Source organism: Polyodon spathula, chromosome 2 (assembly GCF_017654505.1).
Source record: "Polyodon spathula isolate WHYD16114869_AA chromosome 2, ASM1765450v1, whole genome shotgun sequence".
In the NCBI taxonomy this organism is placed as follows: Eukaryota; Metazoa; Chordata; class Actinopteri; order Acipenseriformes; family Polyodontidae; genus Polyodon; species Polyodon spathula.
In genome coordinates this window covers 11,222,241-11,246,997 of record NC_054535.1, presented here as the reverse complement: position 1 = coordinate 11,246,997, position 24,757 = coordinate 11,222,241, and the positions used below count along the sequence as shown (strand labels likewise).

At 35.1% G+C, this 24,757-nt stretch overlaps 1 protein-coding gene across 1 annotated transcript in view; it reads left to right on the top strand.

Annotated features, from left to right (window-relative positions):
* Positions 1–12,125: 12,125 nt before the first annotated feature.
* stx18 (syntaxin 18) overlaps positions 12,126–24,757 on the top strand; it is a 48,493-nt gene continuing 35,861 nt past the window's right edge. The window contains exon 1 of the mRNA XM_041276320.1: positions 12,126–12,369. Within this exon, the coding sequence (XP_041132254.1) occupies positions 12,217–12,369 (153 nt within the window). The 5' untranslated portion in view covers positions 12,126–12,216. The remainder of the gene's footprint in view (positions 12,370–24,757) is intronic.

The window sequence follows — 24,757 nt, the reverse complement described above, 5'->3', positions numbered from 1 at the left end:
TATATTGGAAACATTATTATTATTATTATTATTATTATTATTATTATTATTATTATTATTATTATTATTAATTAGTCATTTAGCAGACATTTTTATCCAAAGCGACTTACAGAGACTTGGGGTGAACTATGCATCAACAACTGCTGCTGCAGAGTCACTTCCAATAGGACCTTGGTTTTATGTCTCATCCGAAGGACGGAGCACAAGGTGGCTAAGTGGCTTGCTCAGGGTCACACACAGTGAGTCAGTGGCTGAGTCGGGATTGTAACTCGGACACAACTGCAGTAATACTATAGTTGCTAAAATAGTTGTGTTGAACAATACCCTTATAAAAAAGTAACAGAAAACAGTTTTCCCTTCCTCTTTCCACCTCAAAATGAATTTTACTGTAACAGTTCAACAATACCATTGTTTGCATTGGTTGCCAAATATCAGGAATACCGGTAGGGCAGGCAGCTTTTACAAGATTTTTTTTTTTTCTTACCTATGGTGTCAGTCTTTTGGTAATTAAAAGTTCTAATGTTTTTTTAGGAACAACATGAGCTTATTGTTCTGGTTAAATGGAAAAATGCTGTGATTCAAAATGATATGACTATAACTTTCACATGTTCTCCATTTCCAGCTACATAATTATTTGGAAGCTGCCTCAGATTTTGTAAAATGCATCTATATGACATAGTTGAATAAAGTGGTTTGCAATAAGATATATGAGAGTACAATGGACAGACTAGAATACCATTCAAACATTGATTCCTAGATGCAATTTTCAAGTGAATTTTGTATTGCAGACTGACCATCTACTGGAGATCTGAAATGAAATAGACACAAGGACCAAGTGATAGATAGGTCTGATGAGCCCCTAAGCTAGCCAGAGATAGGATACTTGATTAGATAATGTAGTCTAGGCAGCGTTAATTATGATCAAACTAAGACATGGAAAGTGGAGATTAACCACTGTTTGTAAAAAGAAACTGTGATTATTCAAATGATAGTGAAAGTGCTGTGACCTAGAGATGACACCATTTGGGTACGCTAAATAGGGATGTCTCACAGATGTCCTGCACACAGCGTTGTCTGCCTGTCTGTCTGGCACAAAACTGTCTGCAGCCAAAGATGGGAAAAACTAATGTCTAATCCTGCCACCTACCACAGTAAGAAGTTTTGGCATCCAGCTAGACACTTGGCTGTTTATCAAGCCCCACGTTCGAACAGTGGTTCAGAATGCCTGATGATCTGATTGTTTTCATTGGCCTATTATGTAACTGATGAGTTAAATAAAATTACAACATATGAAATTCATTTTTATATAGCAGACCAACCATTGAAAAGAAATATGTTTCACATCTTATGTTACCTTGTATCCTGTCCATCTTTTAATTGTTAACAATAAATTTGCCAAAAAGCAATATTATGTAAGATTACAGAGGTTCATTTTGGTTCACAGAAAGGAATATCATACACCTTTAATTAAATAGAACATTTCCTAAGATAGTTTGGTGGAGAAACATAATATATACTCAAACAGACAGAAAACCACATAGTACAGGAAGAAGAGGCCTTGTGATGTTGAAGTCCAGAAGAGAAAATGTAGAAAAAAAGTCTGTTCAACCTATTTCCCCTAAAGAGAACAGCAATAAAGGAAGACCCAATTAGAAATTACCGATGTTTACACCTGAATTACCGCAAAAAACATCCAATTGCTTTATTTGCAGACAGTTTGTTGGGCCGTCTGAGGATATAATTGCTTGGTAACTCCTAGGTTGTCAAAAGCTATCATCATCTTAGATTGCTATCACACACTTGTGAGCACTGTAACTTGTCAATTAATAAAACAGACTTTTCTTGTTTTAAGTGATGTAAGAGTGATATGCATGAACTTGAGAAACAGCACAGATGAGAAGGTTGTATAGTTATGGAACCCAGACCAGGGTTTCAAATGTAGCACGGGATAAGGAAATAGTAAAACCACACTGCAAACTGCCACAAATAACAACCTGTTATGTTTAATATAAATGACACTATAAAATATAGGCACGGTTCCAAGGTGCTTCGTACTTACTGCTTTAAGAAGTATTATTATGTACAAATTATTATATAGTTCTAGACAGGACATTATTGTTTTAGTTATGTGACAGAAACTAGTTTTTCAGTCAAATGATAATTTTCAAATAATACTTTTTAATTTTTTTTCTACAAATGCACAAAATAGGTAATGTCTGAATATGTCACATAGAAATATAGCTTATATACTATGTATTACATGTGAAGTTAGAACAGTTATTAATAAACTTGGTAATCCATGCATATTTAAAAATCAATTTGAATATGTCAAAATAGCTACTGCACACAGTATAAAGGCAGACTTGTAATTTGAAGGAGTTAGCGTTGATTACGTGAGAAATATTTCATGTTTTTTTTTTTTTTAAAGGCACTTGAAACAGTACCGTTTTTAAATGGGGTATATAAAATATGTCTATACACCACTTTCCGGCACTATCAATCAAAGTCACAGGTAGAATTATATTAAATAAATAGTTTGTACACAGAATAAACATGATTTCAATTTAGCTGAAAGCTGACAATTTTACATCTGACACGGACACTTGTAACACAGAACAGAGCTCCCTAATAGTTAAGCAACAATTATTTTTGTCTTAATGTACATGTAAAAAACATTATTGCTGTCTGGAAAATCGACTAATTCCTAATGTATGGGTTGCAGATTGGCCCACTTCAGATGTAGGGAATTGTATTTTTTTATGTGTTAAATGGTTGACACCTTATTACTCCAGTGTTGGAGCTAACACTTTTAACAGCAGCAGAACTATATGACAATTGCATAGGTAAAGAGGTAGGTAAAGAGAGGAGGTAAAGAGGGGATGTAAAGAGAGGAGGTAAAGAGAGGAGGTAAAGAGAGAAGGAAAAGAGAGGAGATAACGAGAGGAGGTAAAGAGAGGATGTAAAGAGAGAAGGTAAAGAGAAAGTAAAGAAAGGATGTAAAGAGAGAACATAAAGAGAAGGTAAAGAGAGGAGATAACGAGAGGAGGTAAAGAGAAAGTAAAGAGAGGAGGTAAAGAAAGGCAGTAAAGAGAGACGGTAAAGAGAGGAGATAAAGAGAGGATGTAAAGAGAGGAGGTAAAGTGAAAGTAAAGAGAGGAGGTACAGAAAGGCAGTAAAGAGTGAAGGTAAAGAGAGAAGGTAAAGAGAAAGTAAAGAAAGGATGTAAAGAGAGAACATAAAGAGAAGGTAAAGAGAGGCAGTAAAGAGAGAAGGTAAAGCGTGGTGGTTTATACGCTTATTTGTTTATTTGTTTGGACCAATGTACCCTTTTTGTGTTTGTTTTGTAAAACTTTATTTAATAAAAAGCTGAGCACCGTTGCAAGCCGGTTTCACCTGGCAGTACTTGTGTGTGTTTGGATTTCTGGTCTGACATCACCACCCTACAGACATCACTATCACAGTATTTTTGTTCTAAATAAAGTAATTTTATTTTAATGCATGGTGCTGTATACAGTTTGCATTATATTTAAGTTATGTATTTCAGCTAACTTTACAGGCAGTTTAGTTTTTTATATGTCCCTTTTCCTGCCTGTCAGTTGGTCATTGGTTGTTGAACAAAACAATTAGTATTCTGCTGGATCCCTGCCACAGGAGTGTGATGCTTGGCAGATTTCTATGGTGGCTCATTAAGGATATGAAATGGTTATTGAATGATCACAAGCTAAATTATCTCAGGACATTTAAAAGTGCTCTGTATTTAATTTGTTATGTCATGATCACAATATAATTTATTTATATTTATATGTGGTATAGGCACAACCTTTAAAATGTCACAACCTTGAGATAATGTGATTTCTACATAACAACTCCACCCCTACCCCATGTCCCTGTGAATCACCAAGTCACTCAATCCACCTGCTTGAGTAACTCTCAACTGGAAATCAAAACCAAATACATTTCGGCTAAACTTTCTATCATAAAACAGGGGGTTTCTATCAGAATTAAGGTTTATGAGGTTTGAAAAAAAAATGATGGATAAAATTAAGGACAGACAACTGTGATTCTAAAAAAAATAATAAAAATAAATAAATAAAAATAAATAATAACATTTTGGCCTATTGCAAAACTGGTAATGCTTGTTGGCCTGTTTTAATTTCTTGGTGGTGAGAAATGGCAATGTTTAATTGTGATAAAAGACCAATGAGGGGAAATGAAAAGAAATGCTTATCAACAATAAGTTATAGACTACATATATATGTAATGAGTACTACTGTATTATCTATGTGTATAACAGATAATTGCAAAAATTTAACTGAAGATGTCACATCTATAGCTATAGACTGAAGATATGTGATCATGAGAGGGTAATCATGGGGGTACCACTGTATCATGTTTCATGTCAAGACCCTTGTATAATCAGCATGTCAGGTCAAAGGTCATATTCAAAGACAGGATTGGTTACACTCCTGTAGGGCACAGAAGGGCCAGTAGCGTATTCTAAAAGCTTCTTTTGTATGTTAAATTACAGTGGTGTAATGAAAGATTTATTGTAGTGAAAATAAACTGTTCATTAAAAAGGACCTGAAGATGTGAATGTTTTCAAGGAAAACTGACAAGTCCTTTCCTGCTCTTGTTGATTAGAGCACCATGCTGTGCTTTTTCACCCTGTGACATCAGGCATTTTGTGATCAGTTGGAAATGACAGTGCTAATTAAGGCACCCTTACTTCTCTTAATGCTGTTCCTACAGAACCACCAAAAGAAACAGTGCTTTTACCACTGGAATATAAGATAGCTTCCGTCAAATATTTCAACACCCACACACCAATGTAGTTTACCAGGCAGCCTAAGATCTGTGCATTTGGAAACCTCAGGTTACCCCAAATTACAATCAAGGTGGGGAAAAACAATCAGAGAAGCGTTGATGTTATAGTTATTATGCAGCCACATCCAGTGTGCCATAGTTCAGAGAGTTTTATGTGTAGAATTGGGATAGGTGCAGGTTACAGTCTTAGTGCTTTGTTACATTTCATCCAGTGTACTTCTCCACATTGCTCCATTTATTGCATGAATTGTTTGTTGTTTTTTTTTTTGGAAAAGTAATTATACTACTGTAGATTGATGTGTACTAACTGCGGCTATAATATGACACATGCTTTTGATTTTACAGTATGCCTTACAAAAAAACTGTGACTTTGCAAAATACTGGAGGATGGATTCCACCACCATATTTTCTCACACATTTAAACAAAATGAATGTGTGAATTTTTAACATCAATAAAACAAAACTAAAAAAAACTATTTATAAAATTAATCTGGAATTCTTTATCTTTAAATAAGCATTGTATCAAAGTAGTAGATTAGAGTACAAAGAAAATATTTGACCAACGCTTACAACTATTATGCGTTGGGCTTCATTAGCCGGATAACTGTGTTTCCTCATATAAAACCAATTATTAAGTTGGCGTGTTGTACTGCCCTTTACGGGACATTGTTCATGACACTTACCACTTGGCCTTGTAAATGAAGCAGAGCCAAACCATTTTCAAACAGTCTTGGGTGATGAATCTGCCTCATAAAAAATGCAAAACCTTGGCAGCTACGTTGACAACACCAGACGACCCTGTGGTGTCAAACATGTTGTCTAGCAGCTGTTGACAGCTTAGCTTTCACTCAGCTGTGTGTGATGTTGTGGCCCTGATTTTTCTCAGTGCTGTACTTCCATAATTTTAAGAACAAGTCACTCAAAGAAGAAGCATGTGCTACGGCTGCTTATGGAGCTATCAGTAAAGTAGATCCAAATGATTGACTTCCACCGGATTAGAAGTACGACCTTTGGACGAACAGACAGAAATAAGGTAACTCCATGTATCCTCAGATTCTGAAAAACTTACTGTAAATAGTTCATTATTAATTTGGTACCAATGCAGAATGACTAGGTGGGACACTTGTCCTTTACACCACTCAGATTTAATTTAGCTTTGCTGCACTCTGTATTGTATTTGGGTCATTATGATAGTAATTGTTTTCATACAGATGGGGAATGAAACTGAACATTTATGATAAATTGTTCTCAGCAGTGCATTGAGCTTGCCTTCTGACAATTAACCCTTCCTGTGCCTTTAACTGTGGGAAATGAAAAGCTCATAAAACATAACATGACCAAATTGTATCCTGTAGGTATAGTATAAATATCATCCAGTTTAATATAATAACATTGAACATCAGAACTGATGAATACTTAAATCTGCTCCAGGCAGGAGTATTCAAATACCACTCTGGCATTTATTACCATGGTTTTATGATCTGAAGACATTAACTTAAATATAGGCTACTCCTATAATTTCTGTAATAAAAAACAGGCCATATAGTTATAAAGGTTAATTGCTGTAAAGTATATAGCTATAAATCATTCACTATTTATAGTGTAAAATGTAATAAAGACACAAACAAATGCTAGTCTTAGTGTAGGGTAAAACAGTTAGTTATTAACTGGGTTCAAATGGAATATTTGCCCAATATAGTCTACAAACTAACTAATCATTTCTAATATGCTTGTAAAATATGCAATTTGATTACCCCATTCTGTATACAATACATAGTATTCATGGATGACTTTGATTGACATTTGGGGAAAATATAGAGAGATCTGATTTTAATAAATAAATAAATAAACAGAAACAGCCAGTCTGCAAGATAAATTATTTTGGATGGGCATAAGTAACTTATGTAGAATGAGGCCCATCAATGCTAATAGTTAGCCTAATTGATTCAGATTTATGCACCCGGATGGCTTTAGAAGGGTCCTGATAAATCAACAGCAATAACATGGCTTGATAACCCATTCTATGGAAGGTCAAAAGTGTGTTATTTTGTACAGTTTCAAAATTTAGTACACATTCTAATTTGACTTTTGTACGTGTTGTAATTCCAATTATTACACATTAATTTGGCCAATCAGATCATTGAAAATCAAATGAGAACCAATGAATTTAAAGAAACTAGTATGTGCAATAAATTATCCAACTAAAAATCACCTTACAGCTACCATTCATGAAGCACAAGTGACTTGCTCAGGGTCACACAGTGAGTCAGTCAGTGGCAGAGGTGGGATTTGAGAGATTGACCTTCTTGTTACAAGCCCTGGACATTAACCACTGGACCACACTGCCTCCTGTCATGGTTTATTTAGATTTCTAGAAAGCTTTTGACAGAGTTCAGCATAAAAGATTCATTCTTAAACTGAACACAGTAGGGATTCAAGAAAACGCATGAACATGGATTAGGGAGTGGTTAAGATGTAGAAAAAAGAAAGTACTGATTAGAGGAGAAACCTCAAAATGGGGTGAGGTAACCAGCAGCAAAGGTCATTCAAAATGATCTAGACAACATTCAGAACACCATTCAGACACTGGGCAGACACATGGCAAATTACATTTAATATAGAAAAGTGTAAGGTACTGCACGCAGGCAATACAAATGTGCATTATAAATACCATATGGGAGATACTGAAATTGAAGAAGGAATCTATGAAAAAGATCGAGGAGTTTATGTTGACTCAGAAATGTCTCATCTAGACAATGTGGGGAAGCTACAAAAAGACCAATAAAATGCTTGGCTATATAGTGAAAAGTGTTGAATTTAAATCAAGGGAAGTAATGCTAAAACTTTACAATGCATTAGTAAGACCTCATCTAGAACATTATGTTCAGTTCTGGTCACCTCGCCATAAAAAGGATATTGCTGCTCTAGAAAGAGTGCAAAGAAGAGCGACAAGAATTATTCCTGGTTTTAAAGGCATGTCATATGCAGACAGGCTAAAATAATGGAATCTATTCAGTCTTTAACAAAGACGACTATGCAGCGATCTGTCCCAGGGAACTTTTTTTACCTGAAAAAAGAAACAAAGACCAGGGATCACAAATGAAGATTAGATAAAGGGGAATTCAAAACAGAAAATAGGAGGCACTTTTTTTACACAGTGAATTGTGGGAGTCTGGAACCAACTACTCAATAATGTTGTTGAAGCTGACACCATGGGATCCTTCAAGAAGCTGCTTGATGAGATTCTGGGATCAACAAGTACTAACACCATTCTTATGTTCTTATGTTCTAATTTGTAACGGTATATGGACTTGGCATTGTGTAAAGTCTAGTGAAAGACAAATAGACCCCGGCCCCCCCAGGCGAGCATCAACCTGTGGTTTCAGGGCCATAGAAATCACTTTAATTGAGTGGTAACCCCACTGTAACTAATATGTCATTTTAAACAAGTATTGAAAGATCTGACATTGAATCCAATATTAGCTATGATAACTCAGCATTTTAGTGTAAATCTGAAATAAAAATAATTGGTAATAATTAAACAATTGTGTACATTGTTACTACAAACTGAACCGTGTCAAGGTCAACATTGTCTGTCTCAAGAAGTCGACAGCACTCAGAAAATCTATATTTGCACAGTAGAAGAAAATCTCTTGCTGCCATAATTTTCAATTTTCCTTATTCTTGAATTTGATTAAGTGTGTTTCATGTCTGAAATTAAAAAAGATGTTACCCCGAAGGTGATTGGCAATGCTTGTAATTACACTGCATAATTAAAATGATCAGCCCCTGTGGAGGTACTGCAGGAGGCTGAGTGGTCCAGTTCTTGAAGAAAAGTGCTTATAACTAGGAGGTCCCCAGTTCAAATCCCAGCTGACTCATTGTGTGATCCTGAGCAACCTCCTTGTGCTCCATCTTTTGGGTGAGACATTGTTGTAAGTGACTCTGCAGCTGATGCATAGTTCACACACCCTAGTCTCTGTAAGTTGCCTTGGATAAAGATACAAATAATACTGTAAATAAACAAATAATAATACTACTGTAAAATGACCAGCCCCTACATAGAAAATGTGTAGTTCATTTACATTTGTTTAGAGCACGTAATATTTTATGTATTTGATTTGATTTATTATTATTATTATTATTATTATTATTATTATTATTATTATTATTATTATTATATTATTATTATTATTATTATTATTATTATTATTATTATTATAACAAGGTTCCATTCATTAACCTCAGGGCTGCTGCAAAACCAAAGCAAACTGGGTTAAAGAAGTTCGCCGACGTGTGTGTGTGTGTGTGTGTGTGTGTGTGTGTGTGTGTGTGTGTGAGTGAGTGAGTGAGTGAGTGAGTGAGTGAGTGAGTGAGTGAGAGAGAAAACCAGAATCAGCTTTGGATACCGAAGAGTGAGCAAACAAGTCAAAACTGCAGTAGTCAGAGTTTGTTTTTTATTGAACAGAGAAGATTAGTTCAGAGAGCCCACCAATTTTTTCATACACTGTGTTGCGTGTACCCCATGCGCTATAATTGCTGGTAGTGTCAAGTGAGCTGTTCAGTGTGGTGCTATGTAAATAACTCCTGTTCATCTGCAGTTCAACCTCCAACTTGATCGCCTGCCTGTCACACACCCACGAATGCACACACCCACACGGTTACCCCATCACAAGCATTAATACACCTTATTCACGCAGAGGCCTTGTTTGGTTGAAAACGAGGCTTGGTGTGCAAGCAACTGTCATGCAGCTACCGATGGGACGAAATCTTTAATATGTGTTCCCCAAATAAAAGTTAAAGAAATTGATGATTGGGCAGATAATAATGCGAGGATTCCAAAAAACATACAGCAGAAAGGGTACAGAAGATTGCATTCCTCAAGACACGTTCCCTTTAGCATCCATGCATAGTCTCAAGCTTCTGCATCTTACTTTTGTATTCATTAGGACTGATTGGAAATGCTCAATTGGCTCCCTGACAGTATAACTGAAATATAATCAAATTTGTGACTATAATGAAGAATATGTACATTCACACAGAAATGAACGTTGACATTTATCTTCAGAAAATTGTTATTTTAAAGCTAAATAGGCTGTTTTGGAGTTATAAAAGCGAAAAAACATAATTAAATAATACATGTACATAATTTGGAGTTTTAACATCTAAAAATGGCAGTGTGCACCTGGAGATATAATTAGTAACTTTCTAAAAATTAATATATATTAAACAATAGTGAAATATGTTAGTGATTCATATGCACAATACATACCATTAGAATAATTTTCTGTAGTCAAAATGGCAATGTGAACCTTTAAGGGTTAATATGATTCACAAGTCTTTGCCCCCACCCACCTCCTTTTCAAATAATAATAATAATAATAATAATAATAATAATAATAATAATAATAATAATAATAATAATAATAATAATAATGCCCTCTGTATACAGTGAGCTCTCTAATTAATATTAAATGATATATTTTTCGACAGATTATTTCTTAAATCAGAACCACAAAACAAAACGCAACAGTGCAACTTCTCTCCATTGCAGTTAGAGACATCGGCTGCCAGAAGCTCGCAGCTGCACTCCAAGCCTCGTTTTGAGTCTAGCGTGAATAAGGTCTGTACTGTAACATGTTGTGCAAGAGCAGGTAACAGAAAAGACGCTTGGTTCTTTCAATACTTTTATTTAACACGCTCTTCTTAAGACACACAAAGTCCACAGCTGTGTCAGCTTCTCATGATTCAGGAACAGTGATAATAATTGTGTGAATATAGTAATTGTTACAGCTGTATAAATGGTATTTAAAACAGAATTAATTCATCAGAATTCTAAGGCGAATCAATAGGCGAAGGAGGTTTTTTTCCTTCTTCAGAGCAGAGTAGGTTTATCATACAGTACATTGCTAAAGCTTCTATCACATTGACATGCTCTATATCTGGTTCAGAACCTACTTGGGTCAGGATCCGGTGTCATGCGGGTCGTGTAAGTGATTTCACACTGCTTTTGATAAAGCAGGGTTGACCTGGGTGACAGAAGCAAGTGCACAATGAGCGTATCAATCCCTCTGAAGCAGTTTATTACTGGCGCTTCCATCCAAGCTTCTGAGGATTGAACCGTCGGCCCAAATGTTGATTAGAGCAAATGTTGCTACATCCCTGCTGCAATCTGGTTCATGCTGTGTCTCAATCAACAAAAAGATAGCTAAACAGAAATGTTCCATGCGGAAGTCATATTTTCACGCAGACATGGCTGTTTGTTATTGTGTTGGCTCACGAATGTCCGTCATACACGCTCAAAAAGGGTCAAAGCGTGTCTACCCACATCCTGAGATGGGTCGCTAGAACCAAGGTTAACCGGGGTCCGACCCAGGTACCTGGTTCACACACTGCATCATTTTGTCCTGGGTAGCCAGAGCCTAGGTCCAGACCTAGGCAGGAGTGCTTGAGTGAAAGGGGAGAAAAATCAATGTAGTTGTAAGAGCAGTGTTTAAGTGTTGTGCCTGTCAGTGACTATACAGTATATTCTAGAACATGAAGAAAAAACTACATGTTTTTTTTTTTTTTTTTTCTTACAATGTAGTCATGGTGTGCCAATATAATATTACTGTAGGTTTAAGAATTATACAATTATAGTGCATGCCAATGAACTGCATACATGATAATTGCATATTCCTGTTAACTTTAAAAAAAAAAAAAATGAAGCACATTCCCTATGAAAATGCCCATGCAGTAGATTCCTGTGAAATGCATATCCCGTGTGCCTCACAGCTGTATGCATTTAACCACAATAACAAACATACATTCATTTAACCAGAATAAGGAACATACATTTTCAAAAGAAATGTGCTTCTCACTTGTATGCATTTATCAGGTAAACATTTACACTGTATATGTTACTGATTATTGCATAAAACAGTTACAGTGTGCACATGGGCTATGCAATTGGATTTCAGTGTCTCAATAAATTCAGTAGATATTGAACACTTCACCAGCCTAACTGTTTGTGTTTACACTTTTTTTTGTGAGCGGTATCCGGTGCAATGTTAAACGTTTTCTTAAATTCTTCTAGTTTTTTTTTTTTTTTTTTTTTTTTGGGGGGGGGGTGGGGGGGTCTCGCAGCAGTGGGTTTGTAGCTGACAACTGTGCAGCCGTTTGTTATGTTTTGTACTTTTGACTTAAGAGACCAGGTATAAACAAACCACAAAGTATGTTCTAAAAACGGAACTGGCAGCCCTGGGAGGTGTGACTCGAGCCCACGTGTGTTACAGTTTCGTCGCGTTTGGATGACGTGATCAATTGGTGACGTGTCTCTTGACAGCAGGCTGAAAGCTTTTTGCTTTTGTGGGTTTTTTTTTTAAACATATTCGCTGAAATATTGCTATAAACATGGTTGTTGATATTACTTTATTGTTCAAAGCCAGCGTAAAAACTGTCAAAACAAGAAACAAAGCAATCGGAGTGTGCTTCGATTCAGCAAAAGACGAAATCTTAAAGAAAAGCAGACCAAAGGGTGACTTCTCCAGCAGAGCTAAGGAAGTGGTGAGTTTTGTGCTGGATAATTAATATTCCTACTAGCTCGCCAGACAGTGCATGCACAGAGATGTCAGGCCTAACCAAAATAAGATATTCTACATGCTCTCTCCATACAACTAAAACCCCGGTTAGTGGTTTGTAAAAGTATTTAGCAGTGTGCTATTAGGATAAATACTATTTAAGGCTGAGGGCTTGACTTTAATTGTAGTGTACTGTCAATAAGGATAAACTGAGCGCTGCTGCAAAGCACAGCTTTTACATAAACACAATTAAACTATTGGAGTATGGTAGCTGTCACATCTACAGTAAGTTTTATATGATGAAACTGCATTCCTGCTTTCGCCATGATGGCTCCAGCTTCTCCGTCGTTAGAGCATTCTCAAGTCTTTATTGGAGCCACAATGACATCAGTTTCATGCACCAAACACCATATGAGAGCAGCTTGATTTTTATGACTTTTTTTACGCCATGTGCAGATTTAAAAGGGTAGCACGCTGTTCTTCGTCATGGGCGGGGATGGTAGATGTAAGTTTCTTTCTGTGTAATAAATAAGTTTAAAAACGTATTTGTAATCTTAAGAACTGAGTGCGGAAGAGAAAAACAAGTACAGTAATACACTTTCTAGATCATACGAAAAAACAATAAAACTACGCATAATGAAAAGTCTTTCTATGAAAGTGGAGAAAAATAAATCACGTTTACTGCGTTACTGCCAACCTATGTGAGTTTAGCCGAGCTACAGTAAGAAGGTACCAAGATTAGGTCTCCATATTTACCCAGATTATGAAACACAATAACGTTTGCAAGAGAATGTCCTTAGCAAGTTTCATCAAAATGGTTACTGTGATGTACAGTACAGATAAGTACTGCAGATTATGATATTCTTAATCAGTCTAAAGTGTAGCTACTTCCTCCATTACTATCCCCACTAGTTTTCAGTATTTTACAATGAAGAGTTGACATTTGTAGCATAGGGGTCATTACAGTCGCTTCTTGAGATAAATATGTAAATGCCAATCAGGTTGATAACCTGAGAATAAGGCATACACATTTAGAGCTTCCTTTAATTTAATGCCGTATCACATGTCATGTTTTAAAATGAGAATACATGTGTGTGTTTCTTTCTTAACTGCACGCTTGGGACCTATTCAGCTAATGGAAGTGCAGAACAGGTGGAATGCATACAGTTATTTTTGAGCTACATTCACTTTACATTTAATAACATTGCACCAGTGGGGTTACACATAAAAATAAGAATCTGGCAAGTTAATTTCTCCAAATATACTGCACCCTGTGTTAGTTCAATTAAAGGTGATTCTCATAGTACAGTCGCCACCATTTAGAATGGGCACGTTTGTGTTACTGTAACATGATTTGCCTGCAGTAAGCGATGGACAGTATAAACACCCACACAATAACATGACATTCAAAATGCCCACCAATCAGCAGTACAGTAATCAAAACAATTAACCAATCAAAAAATTTGAATTGATTGACAGCCCTAATTAAAACATGTGAATGTAATAAAAAGTAAGTGCTAACAAGTACAGTACAGGCAGGCAGGCTACATTAGTGCAAATTGTTTCCAACAAAGACTTTTTTTAAGCAACTGTGCATTGTTTGCTGTCTTTAGGAAGTGCACAGTATCTAACAGAGACATTTTATTTACATATTGAATTCTCGTACAGCCACGCTTGCTGTTGATTTTGATTGATTTGCGCTTGATTTTTCAAACTGTAAATCTGACGCTGCGTACAGGGATTAAGTAGCCAATGGGTAATCACTCAGTGACAAAGTGCAAACAGCTGATTAATCGATCTGTTAAGCTTTTACTGCAGTAAAGTGCTGCTGTTGTATTGAAATCTATGTGAATGGCAAGGTAACAAGGTGAAAACAGCTGATTGCTGGATTAGTAAGAGCGATTACTACAGTATAAGCAGTGCGTTTGTTATCGAAATCAATGTGAATGGCACTTAACGAGATCCAAACAGCTGAGTTTGCCCGAAATATACGCCTTGGTTAGCGCGGTCTAAACAATGTCTTTGTTATTGAAATCAATGGGAATGATAAATGGCTGCCCTCAATAGCCATGGATGGTATAAGCCAGGGTTTCCCATTCCTGGTCCTGGGGACCCACTGTGTCTGTTGGTTTTCATTCCAACTGAGTTCTCAATTACTTTGTTAAACCCTTAATAGAACTGAGAATTTGCTTAATTAGACCTTTTTACTTGTTTTCAACTCAAACAGTTGCAGATTTCAAGTTAGCTGTAACATTTTATAAGTAATTTACCAGGAGTTAAATCTGTCCCTGCCAGCAATCACAGATGTGACCATTCCCCAGTTAGGTCATACAAAGTGGCATATTACAAAACACATTCTGTAAACATTTAAAGCACTTTACAGTAGCACAGTTAATCTGTGTGTGTGTTTTCACAGTACAACCTATAATTTTACAGTTCATATAATTATTTATCATTTTCAAGATCTTGTAAAAGAATGCCCACAATATGGGTGCACCAATATAATCTCAAATATAATTCAAATAAAGATTACATGAAATACTATTGACAGTACTTTTGCATTATGTGTACATTTAAAACAGTGCCTACGTTTGTTTCTTCAGCTGAGTTGTTGCATTGTAGATAGTCTTGTGAAAGTGGTGCTGGCCAAAAATCTCCAACTGACTTTTACACCACTTCATCAAGAGTATGATTATTGTTAGCATTATGACAAAGTAAATAATAACCTTTCAGTTAAAGTATCTGTAACATTTTAATTTAGTCTGCATGCATTCTTTTTTTATATTCTACTTTAAACCACCTGTATATGTAATTGTTTAGAAGCAGTGTTTTTAAACAGCTTCTTTTAATTATGGGAGATGATATTATTACATACTCAACTGGACAAAATATATACTGCAATGATGGGTTGCCAACATTTAAAAGCTTCAGTTTATTTTAATACTTGTAGACATTTATCCAGTCACTAAACATTTAAACTAAGCTCAGTGATATGTTATTAAATTAATTTGGTATGTTATTCATTTGCTTTCAATTTATTCACAGTCTCAAGCTCTTTAAAAGGGAACATGTCTACCCCAGACACAGATACAAACAAACTCTCCTGCTTCATAACTCTGCTTTACCTGCAGCAATCAGTATTTTTTCCTAAGAATATAAAAACATAAGAAAGTTTACAAACATTCGGCCTATCTTGCTCGTTTTGTTGTTAGTAGCTTATTGATCCTAGAATCTCATCAAGCTTCTTCTAGGAGGATCCCAGGGTGTCACTTTCAACAACATTACTGGGGAGTTGGTTCCAGACTCACACAATTCTCTGTGTAAAAAAGTGCTTACTATTTTCTGTTCTGAATGCCCCTTTATCTAATCTCCATTTGTGGCCCCTGGTCCTTGTTTCTAAAGTCCCTTGGGTCAACATTGTCAGTATCTTTTAGAATTTTGAATGCTTGAATCAGATTTCCCCGTAGTCTTATTTGTTCAAGACTGAACAGATTAAATTATTTTAGCCTGTCTGCATATGACATGCCTTTTAAACGCGGGATAATTCTGGTCGCTCTTCTTTGCACTCTTTCTAGAGCAGCAATATCCTTTTTGTAGCAAGGTGACCAAAACTGAACACAATATTCTTGATGAGGTCTTACTAATGCATTGTAAAGTTTTAACATTACTTCCCTTGATTTAAATTCAACACTTTTTCACTATATATCCAAGCATTTTGTTGGCCTTTTTATAGCTTCCCCACATTGTCTAGATGAGACATTTCTGAGTCAACATAAACTCCTAGAACTTTTTCATAGATTCTTTCTTCAATTATAGTATCTCCCATATGGTATTTATAATGAACATTTTTATTGCCTGCGTGGAGTACCTTACACCTTTTTCTATTAAATGTCATTTGTCATGTGTCTGCCCAGTTCTGAATGCTGTCTAGATCATTTTGAATGACCTTTGCTGCTGCAACCATTTGCCGCTCCTCCTGTTTTTGTGTCATCTGCAAATTTAACAAGTTTACTTACTATACCAGAAGTTCTAAATCATTAATGTAGATTAGGAAGAGCAGAGGACCGGACCTAATACTGATCTCTGTTGTACTCCACTGGTTACCTCACTCCATTTTGAGGTTTCTCCTCTAATCGGTACTTTCTGTTTTCGACATGTTGACCACTCCCTAATCCATGTGCATGCATTTCCTTGAATCCCTACTGCGTTCAGTTTGAAAATTAATCTTTTATGCAGGACTTTGTCAAAAGCTTTCCGGAAATCTAAATAAACCATGTCATATGCTTTGCAATTATCCATTGTCAATGTTGCATCCTCAAAAAAATCAAGTAGGTTCGTTAGACAAGATCTCATCTCCCTTTCCTAAAACCATGCTGACTGTCTCCCAGGATACTGTTACCATCTAGGTAATTTTCCATTTTGGATCTTATTATAGTTTCCGTATAGTAGAAGTCAGACTTACTGGTCTGTAGTTACCTGGTTCGGTTTTGTTTAAATGCTTCTGAACCAGATAGAGTATCCTTTTTCCGAGTAGATTGGTTCCCTTTTTATTTAAGTGAAGTCTGGCCCGCCTGTATAAATAGGCCTTTCATCAGTACCTCTAGTACAGACTACTGTATATCAGTGCTCAACCAGCAGTTTCAACAGCCTACCACACTGACAGGTTTCTGGAGCCTTTTTATATCCAACCTGCCTAAATGAATCAACCACATTGTTTAATGAGTTGGATAACTAGTCAGGGTCCATCCCCCATTGCAGCCTCATGTTTACTTGAACAGGGAGACCATTTTCATGCAGGGATATGGATTTTTAAGCCTAGCAGGGGACACCTCACCCTGTCACCCTGTGACACATTTTCTGCATGTGTTTGTTGTAATTTATTTTGCATCTCATTTACTTGGTTTAAAGATAATTGCATTTGCCAAATAATATTTTAAACAAGGTTTGTACTTGACATTGTACCTGTAGATTTTTATTACACCCTAATGTATGTTTCATACAAAATATCAATCAGTCGATCTTTATTTTATATAGCTCCTTTCATAGAGGGCCACCATAACAAAGCGCTTTACAAGATGCAGTAATAAGAAAATCCATAATACTTTAAATACAGAGAAATGCATAATACATGATACAATAAAAAAAAAAAACAATGCATAATACATTAAATACAGTTGAAAGTGCATAATACATGATAGCAGCAATTCATGATAGTAGTCCCACATAAGAAGGGCACATATTTTTGCCAATGTGATTAAGAAGAATTTAAAAAATACAATGTGTCTTAGTGAAGCAAAATCTGCAAAACAGTTTTGGCTCACAAAAATGGCTAGGGATTTGAATGGTTCCAGTAACATGGTCATGTACATGCACGCAAATTGCACTGATCCCCAAATAAATACCACTAACAGCAATTTCAGTGAAACCCTAAGAGGTGCACACCTGGTAAAAACTTTTACTGGACAATATCAGTTTTGTAAAACCCATATTTTCCATATTTAAGTTAACCCTTTTTTTTTTATTTACTGCCGCAACAGGAATACCATTTCCCTGACTTGAAAACAGGGTTTCTCCCCATGAAAATCAAAAATCCCCATTTATTGAGAAGTGGGGGAAAAAAAAACAAAAAAAAAAACTTTTATTTAAATGTTTAATAAAAAAACAAAAACTTTTTCATCTCCCCTGTATGACTGTGTGATGTTAACTGGATTTGATCCTAGAGTCCGTACGCTGGTTCAAAAACTCATATTCCTTTGGTTTGTGAATGTACAGGACTCACTTCACACTATATTCTTAGTAAATCCATAACAACAAAATTGTAAAATAGTCAATTTCACATTAAAGTGAAACACATTATGGTGATGAAAACCTTTTAACCATTCGTGGAAAACAAATATTGTTAAATGAAAATAAAAACCGTGTCTAACAGCCTGGATGCTGACTTCTGGAAATATAACCACTGTGTGGTATTCCATATACCCAACGATATTGTTTGAAATTGCTTGAGAACTGGAACTTGAAATTGTGAGATTGGAATGTCCTGCAGACAATTACGTTGCGGTCAGGTTTTGAAAAAAAAAAAACCTCGAACTATGATTTCATAAACATGCTGCAATAACATTTTCTTTATACTTAACAGTTTTTCTTTAAGAAAGTCGATACTCTCGTGAGGCAGTGATTAAAGGTGGAACATCAAAAAAGGGAAAATATGAAATTAAGACTTCAGGAACAATGTTCACAGTTTGCTTGGAATGTAAAACAGATGTGCTCTTTTAAAGGGTTGTATTTCTTCCTTCGTGCTGGATGACAGTTACAGATTCTGATCGTAAAAATAATTATGTATAGATACTGTGTTTGCTGTGTTTATATTCTGTCTTGATTAGCATATCTTGAACCAAGAGATATTTGGGGCAGTTCGTTGGCTGACAGTCTCTCTTTTAAAAGGTAAATGTATTATTGCACATCAACTCAGCTGTTTAACCTGTTTTTTTAAATCTTTTATTTACTGCATCTAATATATTTCTAGAAAAAATATCTGTGTAAATGATGCCCCCTTACTGTTGTGAATTAGACTGTCACGGAGCTAAACTACTGCCCACCTTTACTTATGGGTAAAGCTGAACAGCATACAACTAAAGAGGTACAAACCTGAACTATGTTATGGTTCCTGAGCTGCTATTGATATTTGGAAAGGTATAAATGGATGAAGGGATGTAGCTCAATGATTATTGCTACACTTGGCCATGCTTTCAATACCACTTGGAAGTGTACTGGATTATAGCATTGGCTTCAATTTGGTACTTCCTCAGTAATATCTCTGCACTCTACAGTAGTGTCGTGCTTAGCAAGGGGAACTGTGGTTTAATGGATTGCTGTACTAGCCCTCTAGTCATTATTATTTGGCCACACAAATGCATGGGAACCATGGTTAGCTTCTTAGTCCCATGCAGTTGCTCTTGTGATAGGAGAGAAACACAGTCTAGAAAAAAATGCAGCGTGCGTTTAGTCACACTGTGCTGTTGAGATACACAAGAAGAGAAAGATCTTAAACTTGCAATATTTCCATAATAACAATGTGCAACTGTAAGTCGGCAAAGCAGGTACTATGCATAAAGCACACATAGAAAACATTTTCCATGGATAGTTATTATACTACTTTGTCTGAGTGTTTAGGCATTGGCCTGTAGCTGCAGGCTTATTTGCATATTTCTTCTGGTCAATTCATTTTCATTTTGTACATAAGTAATTAAAATGGTAGAGTTAATTTTGTTACATTATTTAGTTTTTTTGTCTTTTGTTTAGGCTAATTATTACATTTATTAATCTATTGCATCTTTTTTTTCTTGACAATCAGATATTCTTGAAGTAGAATTTTACAGAGTTTTTTATTTGTATTTGTATTAACTGTTTTTTATTGACAAGCTACCTGGAGCTGTGGGTTTATAATGTATTTTTTATATGTGCTTCTCAGGAATACTTGCATACGAGATTTGTGTATCTAATCTGAATATCTCGGATTGCAAAAGGCTAGTCAACCAAGTTTTCTTTTTGGATGTCGTGTTTAACTATTGAGCTGTTTACAGTACTGCATATTTTTCAATGATACTAAAATCAAAGGCTGCCTGAAGACACAATAGAATCTACTGATGATACAGTAAACACAAACATAATGTTTACATGCTAAGATTTTGTTCATTGTAACCTTATTTGCAATTGTATTTAATTACATACTAAAAGGTAGGGTCCAATTGTTCCAAATTGCTGAAAACATCACAATTACTAAAGACATACCCCCGGGAATCAAGAGACCATTGAACAGATTAAAGTGCATTTTGAAAAGTCTGGCTTTACAGGCAATCATCAAAATTAATCAAAACACCCCCCTTGACGTACACACAGTCCATCTGTGTCTAATCCAGTAATTATAGACAGAGTTCAATTACCTTTTCAAACTTGGAGCAGACAGGAGACTGGGCAGTGCGCAAATGTAGGTTTTGTCTAGACCACAAATTGACCACAGTCTAAAGTTAAAATTGTATTTCCAATGTTGTTATTTTGTTCTCCTGCACTTGATAGGTTTGATAGTTTTTTAACAGCGTGCATTTTTGCTGTGTTTGACATGTTTCCGTATCACAGACAGTTTTATCGTCACGGTTTCCATTTTCACTCTTGTTTTACTGGTGTTTACTCCAGCATACTGGATTATTATGGCTTCTTAAAAACCCAGTTGTGAATTTAATACATTGGAACATTATTTTAGGAGTTTACCAGTCAACAGAAACAGACATTTAAGTTATGTAAACCCTGAATGCATTTAAACAAAATAAAAAAGGAGTTTATTGTGAGTGTAGATTTTATTTATTTATTTATTTTTTGTGTAAAGATATTAGCCTTGTACGCAGACCAGCAAATTATTAATACAGTATTAATAAGATGTCTAATATAAAGTTGAAAATTAAATAAATACGAAAGTGAACGATATAACCCTGGTTTGTATGTATGACCTGCTAGTTTTATACATTTGCCATGTTATGATCAAACAGGTACAGTAATTCATTTGACAACATGCAGCCCTATATTTGGTTTCCTTTATAGCCTGTATCATCTGAATCTTAGCCTGTATCATCTGAATCCTACATGTATCTTATGGTACTGCAGTAATATTAGATGAGCCCCTATATTTAAAGACAGTTGTTTTTTTTGGTTTTTTTTTTCAAAAGAATTCTGAAACAGCTTTACACTTTTTGTTAACTTTTTTACACTTTCTGAAACCAAGAACAGTCTAAAATAGTTTCAACAAAACTGTCTTTAAATAACACAGTTACATCTCTGAATATGTCCTATATTTCAACATTCATATATCCTTTTCATTTCTCATTACATCATTTATTTAAATGGAATTTTGAAGAGCATCAGTTTTAGCAGTGTCCAATGCAAGGGTCAATTGACTGTGGCAAAACTTCTCGAAAGAGAAGATCAGTTATATTTACTGGTAATGACCGCTGAAGAGGATATTATAAACAGATTTTGTGTGTGTGTGTGTGTGTGTGTTTTTTGTGTGTGTGTGTATAAAGAAATGTTTTATGTGGGTGTTTTTTTAGGTTATGTTTTGATTTGTTAAGGTTTGATATTCGTTAAGGTTGCTTGAAATTCATGTAATCTGAAGTGGCTTAATGACCACTATTTAAAACCTGATTGGCTAAGGTCATTTATAATAAACAGTTTAAGCATTTTTTTTCGTAGTAGTTTACCTTTCCTGATTGTGGCATAGCAACATAGTGTGGTGTTGAGTACTGTAATAAGCTGTTTGGGGTTTTGCAATGGTGTTAGCATTTGCAATCAGTTGTCGTCAACATTATTGCGTCTACCATTAAGTGCAGTTTTATGAAGATCGTTAGGGATCCTGCTGAAAGAATAATCAAAGATGTATAAAATATAATTTTCATAATACCTTTCGTGACAGTGCACATGTTTATATTCATCAAATTGTATAACTTATAATACTGCAAGAATTTAAACCTATAAAATAGGCAACTGGCCATCAAGAGAAGCTAACTTCTGTCTACTGCAGTGGTACTGTGGTCACTTTTTTTCAACTCCCAAATGGAAGATGACCTTTCATTTAAAGGATTCTTGGATTTGGTTTTATTTTTTCTAATATGGGAGCCTCAAATTCAGTAGTTAGGAAAATAGTTTTCTGGAATGGTGACCTGCAATTTAATTCTGTTACCACAATACCCTCTGGGATAATGTTGTTGCGTCACTAGTTGGTTTTTTGGGGTTTTATTTATTTTTTTTTTATGTCAAATGTGGCCTGCGAAACACTTGAGAAAAATGACTATATGACAGCTGTGGTCAGTTTTCTTTTACTGTTCAGGCTCGTTGTTATTCAGTTCTGGTAAACTGTATAACAGCTCAGTGGTGTTCAAAGAAATAAGAATGTCTTTTGAAATTATCAGTTATTACCATTGCAGTGCAGTATACTTGCCAGAAAGTCTTTAAAAATGCCTTTATTTTAACACCATTTGGGAGGGTCTTCATTTTTATTAGAAATGGAAAACCAATCATTTGTTAAATAAAATTGAGTTTATTGTATGATACACACTGTTATACCATTTTGCATTTGGGTATGATAAATGGGCAGACACTACCAGTACAAAAAATTACATTCAAGAAACAGTCCCTAAAGGGTGCTTTATAGAATTTTTTTTTTTTTAAAAGTTCACAGATTTGTATTTATTTATTTAATATATATATATTTTTTTATTTTACAGTACTTATTTAGTACAATATAGTGTTTATAGAAGAGAATACTAACAACATCCCATATATAGGGGTGCCCTGAGACGGCGATACTATATGAATGTTTTTATGATTTTACCAAACAAATCATGATAATCACATATTCTCTTACTTAACTGCCTTGTTGTGTTTCCTGCGTTTCCCACTTAACGTTTCAATTTCAAGTGGGGTATCCCTCATTAACTAAAAAACAATATACAAATATAACCTTGTTCTATTGCTGATATATTTCACACACTCTGCCACCTTAATTTTGATTTTATAAACTCACCTCTTTCAGAAAGCGTGTGTGTATTTAAGAGTATCCCATGTAAAGGCAGAAACAAAGATGCGGGATTCTAGTTATAAAATATTGCAAGCAGACAACAGTGGAAAATGTACCACCAGGAGACATTAAAGAAACACAGAGGGAAGCTTGTGTCTGCTACGCAAAGCATGTAAAACCTGCCAAAATGCAGTTTATTTATTTATTTATTTTTTAAATAAAATAGTGGTACAATTTTTTTTTCTTTGTCCTGTCAAGCTTGAGGTTAATTTCTTGTTGTCACTATTGGCTGTTCCTAATAGAAAAGTTATTGGGTTCTTCAGGTTTTGTAGATTTCTTAATAGCCTGCAGTTTAGAGCCTTGTGCCAGACGCATGTTGTAACTACTTTTAATTTTGAAAGCTCTGTGAATAATACTTGACCTTGCCTTTGGCTTCTTATCAGTATTTGTATCACAAGTGGTATGTTTTTCATAACTCCAATGATGTATCCTGTATTTACCGAAAACATATAGCCCTTCTAAATGCTGATGAAGTCATTTGACATCTGAGCATTCTTTAATCAATAGAATTCCTGCAAATGTAAGAAGAAAGCTCAAAGCAGCTTTATGGGTAATTAAAGCTGGATGTAGAGTATATTAAAAGTAAAACTCAATGCAACGTGTTACAGTATTCACGAAATCAGCAATTAGCTGAAAACAACATAATTAAACCAAGTGATGTGTTGTAGGTGGTGATTGTTTTAAATTGAATTGGCCCACGTAATAAATATAATAACGTCACAGTTCATGGGAACCAGAGCAGCAGTAAGCTGTTTGTAAATGCTATTGACAGCAGTTATTACCTGATCTGTACAGCATGCAAGTATAGCAACACTATGCCACGCAGATATGGTTTCAACTTAGTTTCCATGTTAAACTTTTTGAACCGTTAATATCTTGGCAGTGATAGGGGGTAGAGTGGTATCATTTGAAGTATTAACACTATGTCTTTTTTAAACAGTATCTACATGGTTAGTATTTTTAAGGATAGTATGGGGGTCAAAACATTAATGAACAGATTTAAAATAAAACATAGCTCCCACCACACAGCGCCTTGTGTTAAGAGCCACCACACTTATTTATGTCTTATAGTTTTATTTTTTATTTTTTTACAGCTTAAACATATTTCAGTGATTTTTTTCAGTGATTAACACGTTTCCTGTAAGTGCAAACCATCTAATTGCATATTCAGGTCTTACTCTTAATTGTACTGTAATTATTGATATGTATTTATTGTATACAACTGCAAGTAGCCCTGGGTAAGGGCACCTGCTAAGAAATTATTATTATTATTATTATTATTATTATTATTATTATTATTATTATTATTATTATTATTAATAACATAAAAGACAACGTTGTTCTTCGGTATTTAATTGAACTAAAGTTAAGTGCAGTCATCATTTTCTCTCATAATGGTTTGATTGGGTAATGAAAACAATTAAATAAAACCATCATCTGTGTTTAAAGAAGATTCAGTTTGGATCTGCGGTGTGGTAAGTTTATAATTTTTGGCGCTGCTCAAATTGAAAATAAATATTGGGGGTTAATTTTATTGATCATCATTTTAGTACATAATTTAAATATCAAAGGGAATGAAATTGAAGTGTTCAGCATTGTTAAGACTACTTTCATAATTTGAAAGTAAAAAAAAAAAAAAAAAACATAGTTAATTACTATAGTGCCACCATGTATGTAGACTTAGAAAAAAAACTGCGGTAGCCACAGCTATAGTACTCAGCACCGAGGTAGCGGTCTCTCTGCTGGC